Below are 21139 nucleotides of genomic sequence, written 5' to 3' on the forward strand. Positions count from 1 at the left end.
TGATGTGTGTTTGGGGTCATTGTCCTGTTGGAACACCCAGATTTGATCACTTTTTCTGTTAACCCATAATAAAGTCATAAAAGCGAACCAAACTTCATGAATGTTTTTTGTGACAAAGAAGTATCTGTTCCAATCTCTCTGAGAGAAAAATCAGAGTTATAGAAATAACTGTAAACTCAAGAGAGCCATGACACTATGTATATAAATGTCTTTACAGGTGTATGTAAACTTTTGACCACAACTGTACAAGTTACCCCCTCACATACTACATTTATATAATACTAAGGACAGCAGGTTTGGTCTTTTCGTCCTGTCCACCAACATTTTGGCATGTGGGCGAGAGGAACTGGGGATAAAAACGGCAATTTCATTTATCTTTAGTCACTATTTTCCATCAACAACAATTTCTCTCCAACACCAAAAGAGAAACAAGCAACTGGAGCTGTAAAGTGAAAACACAGTATTTAAAGCTTAAATTTTAATTTAATGAGTCTTCTTTCCGTTAATTCTAAACACGACATGGTCCTTTAAACATTTAAAATAAATTACTTAAGCATTCAGCATTGGAAATAAAAAATATAATATGCAGTTGTAAAAACTGATTTCCCTTTAACACCAGAAATGGCAAGCATGTATTTTAGCAGCGGTCCCCAAATAGTATTTCAAATGGTTTTCCAGGTGTACACAAATCACATTCGGTAACTTCCACATACAACTCTTCACATTAATCTAAGCGAAAGGGTTGCGAGGTCCCATAATGACGTATCCACTAACAATTAAAGAGAGAGAACCTAACAGCAGCAATATATACAGAAGATTTTACATTGTCAGAGTCAGACAGACGTTATGCTGGCACCAGAAGGTTATGAAGTCCAAAGATCAACAATACTTAATGAGGTTCTTTACAGCGAACTTGCCATTTAAAATATTGACTGGAATTTATTTCATTATAAAGGTGCATGGCGCCTAATTTGAACAGATTACCACTAAAACCATATGAAATGAAAGTGCATACAATGACATCATTTAAATGTGTAAATATTTTCCAACCCAGATTATACTCGTCCTTGAGAGAGAAACAAGCATTCCACAGAAATTTATCATTTCATACTACTACTAAATTAGTTTTTTTATGACCAAAACACCCACTGAAATAACTACAACAACAGCAGTTTTTTTTAAACACAGATTCAATGTGAGAGCAACTCAAAGCTAAGCATATTTAAAACATTTAAAACTGACTTCCTAAACGTTTCCTCTCTTTTCTTTTCTACGTACCGGCTGTGGCTATTTCAAGTATTCCAACTGTACTGCTGCAAGTCAAAGAGCTCGAAAATAGGACGTATGTAATGAAAGCTTCCTAACTCTCCATGGAGTCCAGGAACTCTTCTTCGGTGATGTGCTCCAGCCTCTTCAGGACTGTGTCTGCGCGGGCTGCTGGGTAGTCTGCTACTGGGAGGGGGGGCATGGGGTTGCTGGTGGGGGGAGGGCCCTGGAAGGAACAGCAAAGGGTGCGAAGGAAAGGCCACAGCTGGGTGATGGAGGACAGTGAACGTTGGGGGAGGAGAGGGAACTCCAAATCCTCTGTGGCAGATTCCTCACTCAGCCCATTCAGTGTCTGGAATATAAACACAGGACTCTATAAATCACATTAGAATACGGGTAAATGAAGTCCAGCGTTCTGATTGGTTGAGAGTGAGTCACGGGGGGTACATTATTCAGCAATAATGTACAGTTGCTGTTCACATTGACCCGAGTGTTCCGTATCACTGCGCACTCAAAGTAACAGGTTTTGCGCGACCGTTAGTTGACATTTCAGCTTTTAGCTCGGTGGCAATCGCCGAAAAAAGACCGGAATCCGACAAATTATCAGTTTTGGGGGAATGCGAGCTTTCGCAACCGGACAATTAAGGTGGATGTTATGAGCGATGTGGATGAATGAGATAATGCGGGACCCGATGCTGTTTATGTGCACGTACGGGGACCTTTTCTTCTCTAGACTACTGAAATGAGATACACAACGTTTGGTGGCTACAACTATTTTGTACTGAAGGGCAGCTATTTACTTACTGCGCGTCGGGCCAAACAACACCCCCGAACTTTTACATTATGGACGATAAAGTACAGCCTCTCGTACCTTATTGACTGAGTGTGTACACTCACAAAACTGGACTTTGTTTGGTCTTTTGTAAAACAACTACAGAGTTCAGGGTCGGCCGAATTTGATCAGAGACAACAGACACTAAAAGATTCTGATTTAATGTGTGTGTGACATTCTAATAGCTACTATAATACCCATGAGCCCCCTTCACTGGTTACCCTGGTTTTTAGGCCTCTGGATCTCGCCTGGTAACCAGCGTAAAATCTGCAGTAAACTATAGTGGATGATTCCCTCAGGAAGTCTGCAGAAATGGTGGGCTTTTGGAAAGTGTAAATAAAGAGCTCAGAATGTTAAACCTTATGGACATTGCAGGAATGGTCTGTGAGTGTCTACACTGGGGGGGGGGTCCAGAGTCTTGAGCAAACATGTACCCTTTGGCAAACTCCACCCATCACTGTGTCAGAGCTACGATGGAGCGCACAATTCACTGAATACACTACCTGAATAAATGTGATTTAATACAAATAAAGGAAAAACGCTATTGAGTCAGATTATCTTACCCCATATCGCTGCTGGATCCTTTCCAGTACTCTCACAACATGGGGTGTGCATTCCTGTTCGCCTTCTATCAGCGTAGTCTCTGGGCCAGAGTAGCGGTTCACATCCACCTCGGGGACAAATGCCCAACGATACCTGGACAAGAAGCAGAAAAGGTGAGAAAGAAAATAACACCATAAAATGAGTAACACCACTACTTATACGAAGACATCTGCTGCCATGTATTTAAGTCCTTTCGTCCCGAGCTCTCACATCTGGAAGAGTGGCATCCTCTCTGGAGGAAAAGCCAGGGAGGTGTCCAGAAACTTGAAGGCTGACAAGTACATGTCCAACTCAGCCTGAGAGAAATTCACTGGTCCATTCCTGTCCTGGGCTCCCCGCACCACTTTGGCCAGCCTAGATGGTCCACAAAATAAGTAAAGATTGAGTGAGAGCGTCAATAGACGGTTGATAAAATGTGAATTTGTGAAAAAAATGATCATCTCACTTTGACACGTCTTTATCTATCAGCATTGCCTTCTCTAAACGAGCAAACATGCGAATCTGAAAATGAAAGTGAAAAACAAGTTTACATCAACAACAACCGAAATACACACTTGCACATGAGTAGAGCGGAGTGAACAGAGCAGGTTCCTTAGAAGATGGGATCGTACCAGTTCTGTGACCATGATTGGCCAGAGAGATGTGAGGTGTTGGGAGGAAATCCGCAACAGGAGAACACGAAACATCAGGAACATCTGGGCTGAAACACCAGGACTGGGGTTCATACGCAAAGCCTCAGTGAGACGCTCTGAATGGAGGAGAGGAGGAAGTTTTAGAATTGCCAGAGAACACCATCCATTTCAAGGTCTGTTTCTTCCATTACATTAGAGAGGTTTAGATGAATTTGACATAAATATCCAGCACCGCACCTTGAATGAGGGGCAGATAGAGATGATACTGGTCGAGTTCTCCACTGAACATGGCGAACGCCTGGCGCTTCAGCAGCATTGGTTTCTGGTCCACATTAGTAAATAGTTTCAGGGAGCCACTCTGCATGCCTACAGGATAAGCAAATCAAAAATGTGTCTTTAGTTTGAATTCACGCACTCATTCCAGAAGCGACATTCTAAACGTTTGGGCAACAGGATTTTGATTTTGAAAGTGTTTTGGTTTCCCCTTTTTAGTCTCTGTAGTATTGACCATGTTTGAGCAGGCCTTTGTTGAGTAAAAAAGGATTTGTTCTGATGAGTTTGCTTTTTGGGGGATTTGGAATTAATGTATAAACTGGTGAAAAAGTCCAGTCGTACATGTCATCTCTGAACTCAGAGACTGTAAACAATGAGCAACGCACCAAAAAGGGAGCTCTTGGCCGTTGGCTCCTCCGTTGTCAGAACAATGGGTTCTATGTATCTGCTACAGTAGATGTTAGAAGTAAAAAATGGCCGTTGTCACAGATTAAGTCTCACCTTCGTATTTACAGCACAAACATTTCCTCAAAGCTGTACTCACTCATGAGGTCTTTGAACATGGTCTTCTCATGAGTCAGCAGGTGGTCAATAATGGATTTCCAACTATAGAGAATAAAGACCAGTGAGGGAAAGAATATTAGAGATAATAAACAGCACACGTGCAGAATTAACCAGACTGTTGATTCTCCACTCGTGGTGCTCAATCAAAAGCATCAAAAGCATCTATTCACTCGTCCCTCTGGAAACTCAGGTGACACACTTAACCACTTCTTTAAGTCTTGAACAACCGCTTTGTAACATTCACGTCATTTAGGGCTGAACTCGACTACACAAATTCTTAGTGCTTAAATCTCTAACTAATTGACTCAAGAAATCTACATCAACAAAGACCAAAGCAACCTACTGGCCGACGCAGCGACAAAGATTACGGCAGAGTAAAAACATGCATCAGAAGTACTGAATGTTCACATTACGAGAATATGTACGTTGAAACTACTGGATACGTTTGACAAAAAAGACTTTCCCATCAGCTGCAACAGACTGGCTGATCTCTTCTACTTTGCCTGGAGTTCTTAAAATGAGAACATAAGCTGGAGAAGTGCTGGGCTTCTACCTTGTAAGTACTCTACTTTCAAATAAGGGCTAGGAAGGACATTTCCAAATTGTACATAAAATAGACCCGGTTTATTGTGTAATTAGCTATTGTCTCATCATTAAGTTTACACACACACATTTATATTTATTGTACTTTTTATAAACCTAACCTTACCTATCTTTTAAATATAAAATCCTCCTCACATTTTTTTAGAGCTGTTGTCTACGCCGTCCATCTCAATTTGTATGCTTCATTATTATCCTTATCCTTATAATACTTAATCATTGTTGTTTCATTACCATGAGTCTGTGTGTGTGTGTGTGTGTGTATATTTCTAAACAAATAAACATATTTACTTGGGAGCACAGGAGACATCCATCGTGAAGAAAAGGGGGTCCATGAAGAGCTCAAAGACCTCTTTCCTCCAGGCCCTTTTGGTGTAGGCATACCCACTCAGGCTACTGAGCAGCTGAGATCCCGCTTCAAAGCTGGGCATGTTGTAGGCACTGGCAGAAAGAACGCGCACGTGAAAGAAGGTTTATTGACACGCAACAGACCAAAGCTGTTAGTATTCAAGACAGCCCTGCTCACTAGTTACCTGTGGTTCTTCAGGTAAGGAAAGACATAGTACATGAGCCGAGAGATGAGAGGAACCGCTTTCTCCTTCTCGTCGCTGCGGTACACCATGTCCAGAAGGGGCGCCAGGACCTGTGCAGCAATAGAATGTGTTAAACAATACAAACACAGAACTCCCGTTCATCTTTTTAACATAAGAAAAGATAAAAAGGGAAATGTAAATACCTCAGCCAGAAGCACAAGCGCTTGGACGCTGTAAGCGGAGGGAGCCGAAGAGGAAACCATGGTGCTGGCTTGAGCAACTGGGTCTGAAAAGGAGAGGAAGAGCATACAGAGCTCACTTGGGACTGTAAAACAAACATCTTGTGGTCACTCTGGGAGCAAGCGACATGTGCATAAACAACCAGAAACAATATACTACTATGGATGGGGGCAGCAGCAAAAACATATTGGTCACCTAAAAAAAGTAAATCCAAAAAAAGTGTTTTAAGGCGTGGACTTGCAAAATACATTACTCCTTAGCGTGTAGGTTGTTTCTAAGGGGAAGCATAAAAAAAAATCCTTGTATCGGGACGCAGCAAAGAGGACAGCAGGATAGCTCCTTTTAAACATGATAGATTACAGTGCTGGTCGTCCTGCCTGCTGCTTCACATTAGGGATGTTTTTATAGTCACCCACGGACTGTGGCTAGTACCTTGTATAACCCAGATTTAAAATGTCTGAACAATCTGTACAATAGTTTACAATAGAAAGAGCTGTGCTTCTCCTGCAACAGCATTGATTTGTGAGCTCCATTATCAATTTTCCAGTGCGAGGTATTGATCATCTGGGTTCATATTCTAAACCACTGGATGGGAATTGCATATGAGGTCAATTTGTCAAAGAGATGAAAAGTTACCGCAATGATCACCATCCAGCTCGGCGTCATCAAGTTCGTCTGCTTCGGGGCCCACCTGCGGCTGAACTTTGACCTCAAGGCTGCGACTGAGCCAGCTGGTTTGCTCCAGAGATGAGCCTGCAATCCCGCCCACTGCCTCGAGGATCCGCTGAGTCACCTCCTGCAGGACAATGTCACCATCAGTTGATCACCAGCGCGGCATCTCAGACGCACTGGCTCGCTATCGCCATCATCGCTAGAACAAGACAACGTGCATCATACCTGGAGATCTCTACTGTCCTTTTTGTTTTCCAGGTTAGGGAGCCTATTGACAATGTCGTTGAGTATTCTGAAAGACAGAAACCTTTAATGAGAATCAGTTTTTCCAAGAGAGAATTGGCAAATATTTTGAGCAAATGCAGCAAGCAGGCCAAGTAGCGAATCAAGGTCATAGACTCTGTAACTGAATGTGTTAAAAAACTGACCCCAGCAGCAAGAAGTGTCCAGGCGGGGCCAGGTTGAGCTGAACAGACTCCCGTAACAAACTGAGGAGAGGAGCTACATTTTCCTGCAGAATCTGAGCTGAAATGCTGCATAGAGAAACATAATTTAAATAAAATATACCTAAAACATATTCTAATACTGGTGACTAGCATTGTATTTCTTAAATACCTTTGGACGTAGGCGTAGCTGAACTGTAACATGGGGATATCTACTAGGGTTGACTTCTGATGGAGAGAAAAGTACAGCAAGGATTTTACAAAACAAGGAAAAATTAACCTGACACCTCTAAAATGCTTGTAAGTATGTTTGTTTACCTGCTCTCCTTTGATCTGATGTGGTTTTTTCACCACCTCCTTGACCAACTGTAGGACTGTCTCCGTTTGCAAGGTGTGCAACGATTTCACCAGAGCCACAATGGTTAGACGAGACTCACTGGCCACTGGTAAGACCTAAAGAAGACAGTGTGATGAAGGCAAGCTGCTCTAAAGGCTTCCAGTGAGCTGGATTTCAGATTTCAACGCTGCACTTCTTACTTTATTTTTATGTCTCCTTTTATTCCTTCTGCTGCTCCACACTGCTCCCAGTGAAGCCATGAGCTGAATCCCATATGGCCCAGTTAGAGGGACAAGGAACTCCAGTATCCGCTGTCGTAAGATCTAAACATGTACACGTCGTGAAAGGGAGGACATTTTCCATTATCTTTTCATCATTTTATCATCAGACAAACACTATAAATGAAAGTTTTTTTATCGGTTATTGCAAGAAAATGTACACGCATATAGCACAGTACACACCTTGGTGCTTTTAAAGTAGACAGAGGTAGAAGCGTGTCTGCTGCTCTGGGCAGTTTCTGAGGCGCGCCTCTGAAACTCCTCCCTCATGACCACGCCCCAGAGCAAAGCCATGCTACTGAGCATGTGCGGCAGCGCCTCAATCACAGCGTTGCGTGCATTACGGACATCCACAGGATCACAGGCCACCAGGGACTAACAGGGGGAAAAATGGGGTTTAACAGTCTCCATCCATCCATCCATCCATCCATAAAAGAGCTAAATGTGTGTGTGTATGTGTCATTCCTCACCTTCCTGTTGTCCAGTAGACAATAGTGTGTAATGGTGGTCAGGCCTTCTAGCAGAGTCAGAGGGTAGTCAGGAGCAATGTTTTCCCTCCTACAACTCGGGCTTATCAGAGGACAGAAAACACACATCCAAATACACTGAAAAAATAGTTTGCTTATTTCAAATTAGATTCCAGCCATGAAACATAAGTGTCAAATATAGATAATAACATAACATCTTGAATTACTATTGGCACATTTAGCAGTGTGTCTTTGTCAAATCATCACAGCTCTGTCTACCTCTGATTGGTCTTCCCTCCATCATGCTCGTAGAGCTTGACCAACTCGTCCAAGTTCCTGCAGATCTGACCGATGAGTGGAGCCACGATGATGCCTACCGAGCGACCCAAGTACGGCAAAGTGGAGCACAGCAGTGACACCCAGTGGGGGTGCATAGCGTAGCCGTACTGGGGCTGCAGAGCCCTGGCTGCGGCAGAAACAAACATTCCTTGGGCCGTGATTGGGTGGCTTTGGACATACTGGGCTGCCTTGATGGATTGCTGAAAGAGGACCGCAGTCTGCCATTCACGTGCGAGCGGCGTTGTGGCAGTTGGGGATTCGCGAGGCTCCCCGGCTTGGCCGGCCGCCCCGCTTGACGCAGCTACGGAGACAGCACCCCCGGGCCACACGTGGGACTCCAGGACTATGAGAGCCTGGAGGAGTCTCAATAGCTCCATTTGTAAGGGGTACTGCTCCTGTCCGCCTCCTGCTCCAAGATTCACCAGGCCCTCCTCCGACAGGCCTCCCTGCTCCTCCAGCACCTCCACTCCCTTGGGCGGCGCCTTGTCCGTCACCCTCTGGCAGACATACATCGAGGCAGAAAGTGTCAGCAGAGCGTATTGCTGCACTTTACATCCCGAGAGGAGTCTGCGGATGGGCTCCACACCGGCCCCATTGCCCTCTTGTCCGCGTGCCACGCAGCCCAGCTGGTTGACAATCCGGGTGAGCACCGCCACACTCTTCACCTGGACCTCCCTGTTCCCCTGCAGGTCCATGGGACCCAGGCTCACATAGGAAGGGTAGTGGGAGCGCAGGAATCGCAGGCACAGGGACACCAACAGTTCAATGAGCAAGGATGGCGGCAATGAGGGGGAGGAAGAAGGGGAGAGCGGGCTGCCATAGAAGCCCAGGCCGTCCTGAGCCTGCTGGTGGCGCTGCAGGAGGTTCGAGACCAGGTTTAAATGTGCAGCAGAGCTGGTGTCCAGAGACGTGTAGGAGAGGGCATTCACCAGAGGGCATTCTGCACTGCTCCGCAGCAGGCTGTCGAGCAGTGCCAGGCCCTGGAGCAGATGGCGCCAGCCGCCCGCCATGGGATAAAGAAGCACATGGCGGAACAGAGAGTCGATGGCCTCTCTCTTCTCGCGCTCCTGTTTTAAGAGGCGGGACCTGGCCAGGGCCTCCAGCTCTAGATCCTCCTCGTCTTCGCTCGACAGCGAATCAGACGCCTGCGTGTGCTCGGACTCCGCCCTCCGCAGGCCGTTGACCATGCCTCCTTCCTCGATGCTGCGGTAGGGAACGGAGCCCGAGCTGGAGTTCTCAGTGGATAGCTGAGCACCGCTTGTGTCAGCTGACTCAGTGTTTTCACTCTCCGCCTCCTCCTCTTCCCCCTCTTCCTCCTGCTCTTCCTCAGTCCCTTCACTCTCGCTCCGAGACACCACTAAGGTGTCCGCCGGTTGGGCCAACTCCGGGCCGCTGTCCAACTCTGCCCACAGGGATTCCCGGTCCACAATGTTCATGAGATTTAAGGTGGTGACCTCTGTTGACATGGAGTCTGCAGATGTTCCCGAGGCTCTGGTGGAGCTACGGCTTCTGTTGCTTAGAACCTTCAGGTTACCTTTGAGAAACAAGACCGAACATTAATTTGGGAATTTGAACTTGAACACAGCATAGGCAGATTGCTCTGGCTAAAGCACTTACCAGCAGTGAGGTTTTGTTTGATGCTCTGAATAGAGCGGCGCTGAGTGGACGGGTGAAGAAGCAACAACAGAATTGGCTCCAGGACCCGAATCACGTCATTGAGCGAAAGAGCTCTGACCAGCCAGCACTGAGCTGCTGCACTTATTGAGCCGTCTGTACAGCTCAGACTGTCCACCACCACACACAGAGACCTGAGAGAGACACACACATTTCAACAGTCAGAATAATACAAAGAAGGAAACTATGTCGCAGATTTGACTCAATTTTAAACAGCTGTATATTCATTGTGAAGTGCAATTGGACTATCACTGCCTACTTCGCTTCACAGTGTTTGCATGAAATTCTCACTTTGCATCTTGAACTAAAGCTGCCTTGTGCAGCAGGTTTATCCACCAACAGAGAAGCATTGTCACACATGTTGAGTACTTACAGAATATATATGTTTAAGGGATATGCATTAATAGAAGAAACTACACACTACTAACCGATCAAAGGAGTGATTGAGAGACGTGGTCCTGTTGGTCTGGATCTCCCGGGTCAGGTGCCATAGAACTGTGAAGCGGTGCAGTGCTTCCAGCCTAACAGCCTGGGGCAGACAAACACAAAGCAAATATTTGGCTTTTTTGTTCAACTTTTTTGTTGAACAACTCACTAGCATTTCCTAGCAGCTCTCTTTATGTGTCCCAGATAATCTGACACTTGCTGGCTGAAGATTTAAATGTGTTCAGCATGTGTGCAGGCATGTGTGCAGGCATGTGTGCAGGCATCCTACACACCTTGTCTTTGTGCAACAGCGCCTGGCAGATGATGTCTTCACAGATGGATGCGGATGGAGCCAAACAATGAAGCCTGTAAAAGAGTTCCACACAGGAGGTGTGCTGCTCTCTACGCTCTGTGTCCAGCTGGTTCCACAATACCTGGGACACCCTCTGAGTCGTAAAAAGAGAAATGAACACTGCATTTACACTACAGCTCTGAGTTACACCAACGTGCTCCCTTGTGTAGCCTAACCTGATAGAAATCTGTGCCTTCCTCTATGGCGCGAAGCAGCGCAGGGTGGATGGGTGGCGCGGTGACCATCTGCAGCCGCCCACTCAGAGGGTTAGAGTCAGATCCCAGGTAGCGCCTGTGCTTGTCCTGGATGACCAGTGCCAGGGACTGAGAGTGGTTGATGAGTTCCAACATGGTGGACACTGCAGTGTGCTGGATGTTGTAGTCCCTGGACAGGCAGCACAGCGTCATCAAGGACCTCAACCACACCGGCAAGCTGTCGATATGACGATCTGTGGAAAAAAATAGACGTAAAAAAAGGAACGTAGCGGACAGCAGTAGTAACAACTCGATAAACATCTGTGTGCTGACCTGTGAGGTCAAACATGTCAGCATTGAGGACCAGAGTTTCGTCTTCGCTTAGGTAGACTGGGAAGGTGGTACACTCCAGCAGCAGGTGGCAGGTGGCGGTGAACGCCTGGCGGCAGGCCTCAGAGATCTCTGCCCGGCCGCGGGGCATGTAGCCAGCCGCCCAGTCCAGACTCCCTACATGCCCACGCTCCTTTTTCTTCCCCGCGAGGGCTGCTAAGAGCTGGGCTTCGGATTTAGCGTGTTTTTTAAGCTTGTGTGGAATGAACAGTTCGCTAAGCTTGTCTTTGATGTCACGTCCCCCTTTTCCCGGCAACAATGTCTTCTCATCCACAGAAGCCGCAGTCAGGTCGGGCTCGGGCCTTTCCTGCTGTCCCCCGACATCCTCCACCTGCACCAGCAAGTATCTAGAACATGATAGAAGTGAACATATTTAGAAATCCAAACTATAGAAAGAGGTCCATGTGGGGTGGATTGCTCATTATCTTACCTCGTGGTTATAAAAGCCAGGATGTCCTGCAGACACTGGCTCATGGTGTCTACACTGCCTCCCTTCCTCCACACTCCTTCGCCTTCTTTGGAAATTCCATTCTCCTCCTCCCTCATCCGCATCCCATGTGAGATATGCTGCTCTGAAGGCGAGGCGCTGATGCCCAATCCGCTGTCCTCCGACCGGAGTGCTGGAAAAACACCATCTGCAAGATCTGCTTCATCTCCTCCATCTCTGTTCATCTGTTCATCGCCATGGTCACCGTTAACCTCATTACCAACGGCATCTTTCTCGCTCGTCTTCTCTTTATCCTAGATACAGTATAATCGATATGAACACAGTCAAACATCAATAACATCAATGAAAAATAAACCACATTGACACAGACATTAAAATAACCCACTGGACTCCGTTTGCTTTCCTCCGTCGGGGATTGTAACTTGATGTCCTCGGCCTGTGCTCCTGCCTCAACGTCCAAATAAGCTACAGGCATCTGGATCTTGCTCAGAACCTTGAAGCATGCACGTAGACCTTGTGTGACATCTTCCAGGCACACAAAGTCCATGTGGCTATGCAGGGTCCCCAGCATGGTGCCTAACATCTCCGGGAGGAACTGGGACTGGATGTCAGCATGAAGCTCCTGTGGGAAAACAAACAGTGTATATATTGGTGTATCAGGGGATGCAACGATGGCTAACAAAGTAAAAGCTTGCTTCCTTTTTAATTTATCTGTTTTTCTAGTACTTGTTAAAATCGTCCAAAGACCAATATCCTTTTTTTCTGGCAAAACACTTTGTCTTTTCTTTAATAATTAGAAATATTCTCTGCATCAATTGATTTTACATTTTTTATTTAGCTCACGCCTTTATCCACAGCGACTTACAATAAGTGCATTCAACCTAGAGAGTCCACACCCAGAACAACAACAAACAAGAAAGAACAATTTCTTCAAGAAAGCCAAACTACAAGTGCTATAAGTAAGTGCCATCGTAAGGGTTAATAAAATATATATATAGAATACATTAGATTGGGGAACTAAAAGGTGTCAAAGTGTGTGTCCGTTGTTTACCAGAGGGAGAACGTCAAGGAGAAAAATGATGAGATTGGACATCTCTGCGATGGACGGAGCAGAATGATTGCGCTCCTGTCGAGGTGGTGTTGGTGGGTCATTTTTGTCACTATTGAGCAAAGAAGGAGAAATAAAAACAGCATGTGTGGTTGCTATCCAAGGGTAAAAAACGAATCATGCTGATTTTTTATGGTCTTGGCTATCGATTATGCAAGCAAACAATTTATTCAATCCAGCTATTGGCTTTCTTTTCCATTATTAAAGCTATATTGTTTATCTTGCATGTTTCTATGTCAGTCCAATTGACTGTATAATCAACATCTGATGTCACAGTCATTCCTGCCATACCTGAGGGAAGTGCAAAAGTGTCGGGTCATGTACTCCCACAGGTACTCTTTGTTCATGGATGTCACAAGCATATTCACCGTCTTTATGATGTCCGCTGCATTTTTATTCTCTTTTATTGTACTGTACAGAAAACAAAAAAGGAAAGCACATTTCCTATCAGTTGCAATTTTGTCACATGTTTATTTGAATAAGTATTCAACAACTAACATCCTTGCATCTTTCCCCATCATCTACAGTAGATCTTTTACCTGGCTAGCTGGTTGCCTGAGAGACCTGTGCTGGCGATGTTTTCCTCCCCCACCATCTCTCGACAGTAGCTGTAAAAGGCCCGGACCACCTCCAGCAACACACTGCTCAAGACCACTGGACCTGTGCAGAAACGTTGGTATCCCGGTGAAGCGTGTTTAAAGTAAAGTGGCGGATCAAGTATTTCAGCCTTTTGACGTGTTTGTGTGCTCACCGATCTCTGGTTTATCCAGCAGGCTGATGATGATGCGAAAGGGCCTGAGGTACCCAATCACATTCTCAGGGTCGTTCTCCACATCCTGCTGTCGTAGGATGTTAATGAGAGCCTGAAGTCACAGGAACAAACAAATTAAATTAAAAGAAACGATATGACACTTTCCCAGACACAGACACAGCTGACAAAGATATTTTTGTATTGTGCTTCTGCTCAAATACTGTCCTAGCTGAAAAGTGCTTCAAATAAAAAAAATCCATACAGCAATAGTTTAGTTCAGATATTTTGTTAATTCACGATTCTCAATTTCAAACTTTAACAAACAACGTATATCTTAACTAATGCCCTTAAAAGTTTGTTATAGATGTTTTTTGCTTCCTTTGAACCAAGCGAACGAAGCAAGCGTATTCTTCCAAATATATTTTATCTTAAACAACATTGACGAATCAGGTTGTACTAAAAACAAACACCTATTTATGTATTGTTTAGGTTTTGGTGGGTGCTGCCAGGAGTGCGTTACCTGCACAAGGAAATCCCTAGAGTAAGTGCTGAAGTAAAAGGATGCATGTTCCTCAGTGGTGCTGGACAGGGTGGGATGCGGTGCCACCATTCCTCCTTTTTTATCCATCCCTGAAAAACACAAAGTACTGAATCAACTGGGCAACTGAGCGGCTCATTCATTACAGAAAAGTACTTCAGCGGTCAGGACCTAGGAGCCAGGCGTAGAGGCGTCTGTTGAGGGACATGTCTCTGCGAAGTAGAGTGAGTGCGGCAGCAGAAACCATCGTTATCATGTCTTTACCACTCATGGCAATACTGGCCTCCGCTGGGTCCTGAAACAACAACACACAGAGGGACATTTGGCCGAGGAACATCCAAGAAGGACAGAAGCACAGTGCTTATGTTTAATGGATAAAGAGGTAATCAATACGAGTGAGTATTGGACACAACTCACAAAAAGAATAATCAATACTTCCAAGCGGCAGATCACATAGATGTTGTCGGGAAAAACAGAAAGTAAGTGTTTGTATGTGTACCTACCAGGCACGCAGCAATGGGGAAAAAGTAGAGCAGGATTTCAAGCATGTTCCTCTGCACCAGGACATTCGAATCTTCCAGAGAAAGACACACCGACTTCATCTGAAGACACACAGAAGTCAAGAAGCTCACGAGGTTTAGACAAAAGAAAAGATGGCGTTTTCGGGAAGATTGCGAAATTAATTTGAAACAGGACTGGAACAATCACAAAGAACCACATCATAATTAAATGTGCTTCATCCTGCGACAGTGCAGTAAGACACACACAGACACTCACCACCAGTCGGTGGTCGTAGCCCAGCATGTGCGTTTGCTGGCGCGGGGAAGCTTTGCAGTCAAAATGTGTGACTATAAAGACGGAAGCGGGCAGTCGCACCATGGGGGTAACCAGCATGCTGCCCCACAGCGCACCATAGAACACCTGCTGACCCACCAGCAGCGACAACCTCAGCAGCAAGGCATCAGTCCTGGACAGAGAGTAGAGACAACCCATTGACATGTGTTCCAACGATGCATCCCCCAACTAATCGATATTTCTGCGTTGTAGGGCTGACTTTGGTTGGTGATGTCACATCAATCAATTCAGATAAAAGTCCTCTTTTTTTTCACTACAGAAGTGACAACGCAGCCTATGTTCGTCATCATGAAGGAACATATCCTCCAGTGCAGCGGTGCAGGTATTTTTGAACACTAGGATCCTAAAGCACACTAGGATCCTAAAGCACAGATAAATATGTGTAAATAAGGATCAATTAATTGAGTATGTGTACCTGTCGTAAACCTCCAAACCCTCTTCCAGACCTGGCAGGAGTCCTGTTATGAAGGCCTGAAGACTGGGCAGCAGAGCCCTCTGCAGCGGGAGATAGTAACGCTCGTACAGAGTCAGCAGCATCGGCTTCACTGCCATGGCTGCATGACCCAACAGTGGGAACAACCCAGAGCTGAAAAGCAACACACGTTATTACATAAAACACTGCGCACATAAACAGGCTCTCTATCTCTTTAAACCAGCTGCAGATTCATGCCTGTTTCTTTACCTGTAAATAAAGAGGTCCTTGGCCAGCCATTTTGTTCCAATGATTTTAAATATGACCTCATAGGTCTCCAAAGCCTTGAGGTGAACTCCGCTGGGCAGAGCCGGGTGGAGGCACTGGGCGAGACGCTTCCCAATGATCAGCCTCTTGGGCAGGAGGGAGTAGCGAAGGTTACTCTGCAGGGCCTAAAAGACAGAGTGAAAAACACAGAAATACTGGGTTGGTCACTGAACAAAAAGATTACATGTTAAGTTCAAATGTGGCAGAGCTTTCATGTTAGATAAATTAAAAGGCACACTGGAAGAGATGTTGTGCATATAATTGTGTTAAAATGTTATGTGTAACAGATCTTTTTTATTTTCTTTAAATTCTTGTTGTACTTAAAAGGCCAAATGATTTTGCATCAACACACAGACACTCCAAAGTCAACACATTCTGTACAAGGGAAAAGAAAGGGGAAATATCTACAACACTCGAGCACTAAGGGAGTCTGAAAAAAAGAAGAAGAAAAAACCCAACTTCCTCATTAGGACAGAGAACTGAAACTCACAACAGCAGCTGTGAAGTTGACACCTGCCAAAATGTTGTTAAAAAACAAGACAGACCAAAGGTCTATAACGACAAGCTTTATACGAGGAGCATTAGAAGCTCAGAACGGGAGATCCAGAGAAAGCTATCAGCAGTTACAGTAAGGCATCGACTCCACCCGCTGCAACATAACATACCTTGTTGAGCTTTCCCAAGGAGGAGATCAGATCTGCCCACTCACTCGAAGACTCAAAGTTACGCAGCGCCTTCTCAATGACCGCCGCATAGCTGCGATAGCGATAGTCACTCTGCAGTTCTGACTCCTCGGGATCCATGGTACTTCAGTCTGATCCTTGCATGTTCGGGACTATACTTCTGGGTGAGAGGAGGGGGGGAGGGGCAGGGAGAAACGGAGAGTTTATGGTGAGAGGGTATGTTTATCAGAAGAAGAAGAATCACCTCTGGGATATTATCAGTCAGTCTGCAGCCTTTCGTGCGTCCCTCTGCCTGTGAGGCCCGTCTCTGGCAAATAGAATTAGCCAATTAGCTCTCTTCTAAATAAAAAGGCGAGTAGTTTTCGAAGACAAATGTCCTCATTCATGGCTAGTCAGTGTTTATCTGACTGACCTGTCTCTCACTTTGGGGGAGGCAGATAACATTGTGTAGCAATGCACGTTCTTCCAGAGAAAAACAAGTTATGGACTGAGCGCAACCCGACAGAGACATATGGATCGTCTCTCTTGTCCTCCCTGTGACATTTAAACGTTTAAGTTTGGCCTCTCAGGATCAACGTGGGCAAAAATGAATATTCAACCACCTAATGGTGTTGTTATGACAACTGTCCCAAAGCAAAACCGGCATTCATTTTGAAGTTGTAGGTCGGGACCGCTGATGAATATAAGTTCAATATTCCATCTCTTTTTAGCTCTATATTGATTCCCATTAACTTCAGTCTGGCACTTATGCTAAGCGCTCCACTATGTCCACGAGCGTATGTGAACGCTGTCTGCTGCCGGGTGATGGAAGGAAGGGGGAAGCTTTTCCAGTGAAAACGCCTGACTGCTGCTCCTGTAAAAAGGGTTTAATAGAAAGCTCTGTAGAGCCGAGGAGCAGTCAGGTGACAATTATTTACTGGCTCATAGCAATGAGCAGCCATTTTTGCCTGTAGATGTAGATGTATATTTCTATTTTGTTTTTAGTCAATGTTAATTAAGACTGCTTTAAAAAAACAAATGTAGCAATACATTAGAAAATTAACACATTTTTAGGCTACAAATCCAAAAAATGAAAATATATAAAAACTATAACGTAAATATAGTGCACGATCCAAATAAGAGTAGCTTTCTCACATTCAAGCACATTATAAAGGCAGTGTTTGTACATGCATGGAGTGAATCAAGCTAAACAGAGGGACGGCCCGGGAAGTAGAGGCAGGATTAGAGGAGCACAGACATCTGGACTCTCTGTGCCTCAGCAGAAAGGAGCTTTACCCTCACGGCCAACAACACGTGCAGGGCGGCTCTTTGGTTACTGTTAGTATTAGTGGTGAAAACAACAGAAAGCTGACACTAATATGTATCAATACAAATTCAAATAACATTTGCTAAGATTAAAAGATAATACAGTGATTAATGTTTTGCGCAAACAAAAAAAAGGGCAATGTGGAAACAAATCACTTGAGTCTGTTAACTTCTAGAATTAAAACAGGAATGAATGAACGTAGGTTGGTATATTTATTGTAGAAGAATTCTTGTGTTTGAGTGAATCTTCAGTTCTCATGATCCTCAACCAGTCAGCAGGTAGGCCTCCACCTCGTGAGTGTTTCTCTAAATCATTTTATGTGCTAATAACACTCTTGTACTAAAGCATACTGTTTGGCGGACTGATTTAGCTGTCCGCCAGAAAGAATACTATAATGAACATTGCATGAAAAAGTGGGAAGTTTGCAATAAATGTTGACGGCACCAATATCTCTCACTTCATTTTTTATTGACCACTATCTTTGGGGATTTGCCGACTGGAATTTTTTGGTTAGGTTTGGTAATAATAATTTTCTTTACTCATTACCATGTTCTTTTCAATTTAATGTTTAGCTGCACTAACTACCACTTGTCGTCATCCCATTTTACATTCAAGCAATCGCAGTGTCGTCACTTCTTAAAAATATGTGTGTCAGGAAGTCATAGACATGCATGCCAAGTGGTTATTTACTTCTCACAAAAACTGTTTAATGACTTTAAAAATGTCTTTTCCCTAAAGGGCCACGTGAAAAACCCGTGACAGCAGTAAAATTCTGGCGCCAGCCTTGATACTGTTGGAATTACCTTTCCAATTATGTATTTTTCATTAACAGCCGTGGATAAAGTCATTGCAAAACAAACCATGCAGCAAATTATGCCCAAATTAGGTCGCAGTCCCTGCTCACATGTTCCTCCTTAGATCGCCAATAATTATGCCTGCAAGAGAGACTGCTGTATTTGTTTGCAACCTTCAAGCAAATGAGGTGTAGGTCATAAACCGGCGTGGACTAGACGCACCTAAACGCACCTTCTCACCTGCGCGTTGTATCTACACCGTGTTGTTCGATGAGGGCGGACCGGCGCACTGTGGCACACGTTGGACATTAAGTGGATTCTATTGGGAGACACAGTTGCAAATAAATAGAGAACACAAACTGTGCCAGAATGACAAGTTGTCTGCTGCAGCTTTTGGCCTGTAACCGCACTGTGGGATCAGTGTATTACGTAAGAGCACGACGTCGGACCGCATCATAACAGCCCTGCTTCCAAGACTAGCAAAGCAGAAATAAATATATGGTGAAATGTGTGCATTATTACATTTACCGTTAAACTATAATTGAAACTAACCGTTATTGTATAGGGTAAAATTGAAGCTGTAGCTGGTTAGCTAACACCACAACGTAACGTTAACGTAATACTGAAACGCCACGGTTTCTCTGTAGTGTCATAAAATATAAATATGCTATTCTGGTTGTAAGAAGTCACAATGTGCCGTTCAGGCAACCGCCGTAAACAAAAATAACAAAAAGAGCTAACGTTAGCTACCAGGTGCATCGATGACTCACCAACCGCCGAACGAGCCCGAGGAGCGCCGCCCCGGAGCAGCGACGGCGCGGTCACCGCGGAGCGTCATTCGAGCGTCTAGGCGACGTTAGCTGGAGGGAAAGAGGTGGCCGACCGGTCATTTGAGGGTGTCACTGAGCACTACGAGCGCCACGGGGCGACAGCCACAGCGGGGCGGGATAGTCACACTCAGCTGATCCAGACGGCCGAACGCAGAGGGAGGGTCCACTTTGTGAAACAGAAGGGCTTCCGCTGGGGGGAAATTAACCCGACGGATGAGGTGTTTGTCGATAGGCAGGTCTCGAGAAGGGTATTTCTATAAAATATATCTTTAATTTACTCGCCTGAAGCAAAAGTAAACCAGTTTCTCGGCGTGTGGCTTTAGAATTGAGAGGTGAACGTCGCCGTTCGCTCCCCACGGGCTTTGGTATGATCCAGGATGTGCAATGTTTACAAACCTCACACCTCTCTGTCAGATAGTTGCGTGACTAAACAGAACACTAAACTGCAACCTCTGAACAAAACCTCACCCATAACTGCATTTATTGTGTCGTTAATTTGACATCTTACCTGCAAACCTTGACCAGTTTTGTAGTGAAATATATATTGAAGAGGATCCTTTTTACTTAATGGGAAAATACTGCTTTGAATTTATAGATAGATACTTTATTGATCCCTCAAGATCCCTTATGCTTTAAATAGAGGTTTTCTAATCAGTTCCAAAAACGCCTGTTTGATAGCATGCATTTGACATGTTAGCAAACACTCAAGCAAACACCAATATTTTGGGTCTGATACTGTTATCAGTTAATTAGTCCAAAGTCTGGACAAACAATGTACTGCAAATGATCACTCACTGTTGTACATATATGTTAATATCTTTAATCTTACTTTTACTAGAAGAGCTTGCTCAGGTTGTTTGAGCATATAACTTGTACGCAAGACTTTAAAGTACATGGTTACATCTCTAGATGGAGCTAATGCATTATTGGAACCTATACCAAACTGCCAAAAGGTATGTGGAAATATCAATGAAAATGAATCATTTAGAAGATCGCAATCTGGAACTATGCTTGTAATACACATATATTATTGACTCAACAATTCCAAACTTTTATGGCCTATTTGTAAAACACATGCTGGTGAACTGACAAATCTGACAAATAGTGGTCAAGATTCTCTTGTGTAAACAAATATATTGAAATTATTAGACAGGACTGACATTAAAATGACCATAACTTCACCATAAGGTCCTTGTGCACTGTAAACATGTATAAAAGTACCTTGTTTTATTCATAACAACCAAGCTGGACACAATTGAGGGGTTTTCAATGGGTTTAACTTCTGCAGAAATGGTTGGCTTTCTTCCACTTTTCACATTAGTTTAAGTGATTTCTTATCCTCTCTTACAAATCTGCCATGATTCTAAAATACATAATTCTATCCTGCATCCCATTTCCCGCTTTGCTCGTTTCCTCTTTCCCCTTATCTTTCAAGCTGAAAGAAATGTGCATCAAAACAGTGATATGAGAGCAACAGCCCAGCAATCATTATCTTATGTTTTTAAATGGGGAAAAAATGGGTAGCTGAGTAAGATGTTCCAATAAAAAATATTTGTATGTTGCTGTCTCCTGATATAGTAAGCTCAAATTAGCATTAGGTGCAACCACGTGTGCATGCATTTAATTTATTCACAAACATACACCCCTACAAACACAACCTAATTAATAATGAACACTAATGGTAAGAGGGAATAATTAAAGGCTCATAATTCAATCCTGTTGCATGCTGCAAAATACACAGAAGACATTCTGACAGAGCGCAATAATAAAACATGTTGACATTTAGAGGTATGAAGCTCAGTAAACGTCATGAGGGACTCAGCAGATACGCATACAGAACGCAAATTACTTGTGAAATGAAAAGACAACAAAAATACTGACTGATGCAACCGCTGTTTTGAATGAGATTTAAAATAAAAAAATGAAATACACGCTTTCCCTTTTATTGGTCAGCCCATTTTAACATGTCGGT

General features: G+C 44.3%; 1 protein-coding gene across 5 annotated transcripts; it reads right to left on the bottom strand.

Annotated features, from left to right (window-relative positions):
* Positions 1-463: 463 nt before the first annotated feature.
* dop1b (DOP1 leucine zipper like protein B) lies at positions 464-19593 on the bottom strand. Of its 5 annotated transcripts, none has more exons than XM_040200803.2 (39): positions 19088-19351; positions 18578-18656; positions 16220-16397; positions 15498-15679; positions 15231-15401; positions 14738-14927; positions 14464-14562; positions 14132-14255; positions 13943-14052; positions 13423-13534; positions 13211-13331; positions 12963-13082; positions 12615-12723; positions 11949-12185; positions 11546-11856; positions 11059-11462; positions 10708-10979; positions 10473-10625; positions 10182-10282; positions 9697-9887; positions 8020-9613; positions 7744-7843; positions 7457-7648; positions 7196-7318; positions 6977-7111; positions 6831-6886; positions 6644-6748; positions 6441-6507; positions 6180-6339; positions 5507-5589; positions 5304-5413; positions 5062-5211; positions 4151-4212; positions 3571-3699; positions 3313-3449; positions 3147-3202; positions 2912-3055; positions 2662-2794; positions 464-1618 (listed from the first exon to the last, which is right to left on the bottom strand). In XM_040200803.2, the coding sequence occupies exons 3-39, from the start codon at positions 16355-16357 to the stop codon at positions 1361-1363; spliced, it is 6939 nt and encodes a 2312-aa protein (XP_040056737.2). In that variant the 5' UTR covers positions 16358-16397; positions 18578-18656; positions 19088-19351; the 3' UTR covers positions 464-1360. The 5 variants fall into 5 exon arrangements, with proteins under 5 accessions (XP_040056737.2, XP_077946466.1, XP_040056735.2 ...); XM_078090340.1 differs by having other exon boundaries at positions 18570-18656; XM_040200801.2 differs by having other exon boundaries at positions 18570-18656; positions 19108-19320.
* Between the last annotated feature and the right edge of the window lie 1546 nt (positions 19594-21139).

Source organism: Gasterosteus aculeatus, chromosome 16 (genome assembly GCF_964276395.1).
Source record: "Gasterosteus aculeatus chromosome 16, fGasAcu3.hap1.1, whole genome shotgun sequence".
NCBI classification, from domain to species: Eukaryota; Metazoa; Chordata; class Actinopteri; order Perciformes; family Gasterosteidae; genus Gasterosteus; species Gasterosteus aculeatus.

Bases quoted from the DNA above. Each gene is read 5' to 3' on its own strand.
- dop1b (XM_040200804.2), bottom strand. From the start codon at position 16,357: ATGGATCCCGAGGAGTCAGAACTGCAGAGTGACTATCGCTATCGCAGC. The intron at 5,212-5,303 runs GTAACTAGTGAG...TCTTTCTGCCAG, and splicing joins CCTTACCTGAAGAACCACAG to TGCCTACAACATGCCCAGCT. The intron at 1,619-2,661 runs GTAAGATAATCT...TTTATATTCCAG, and splicing joins GGATCCAGCAGCGATATGGG to ACACTGAATGGGCTGAGTGA.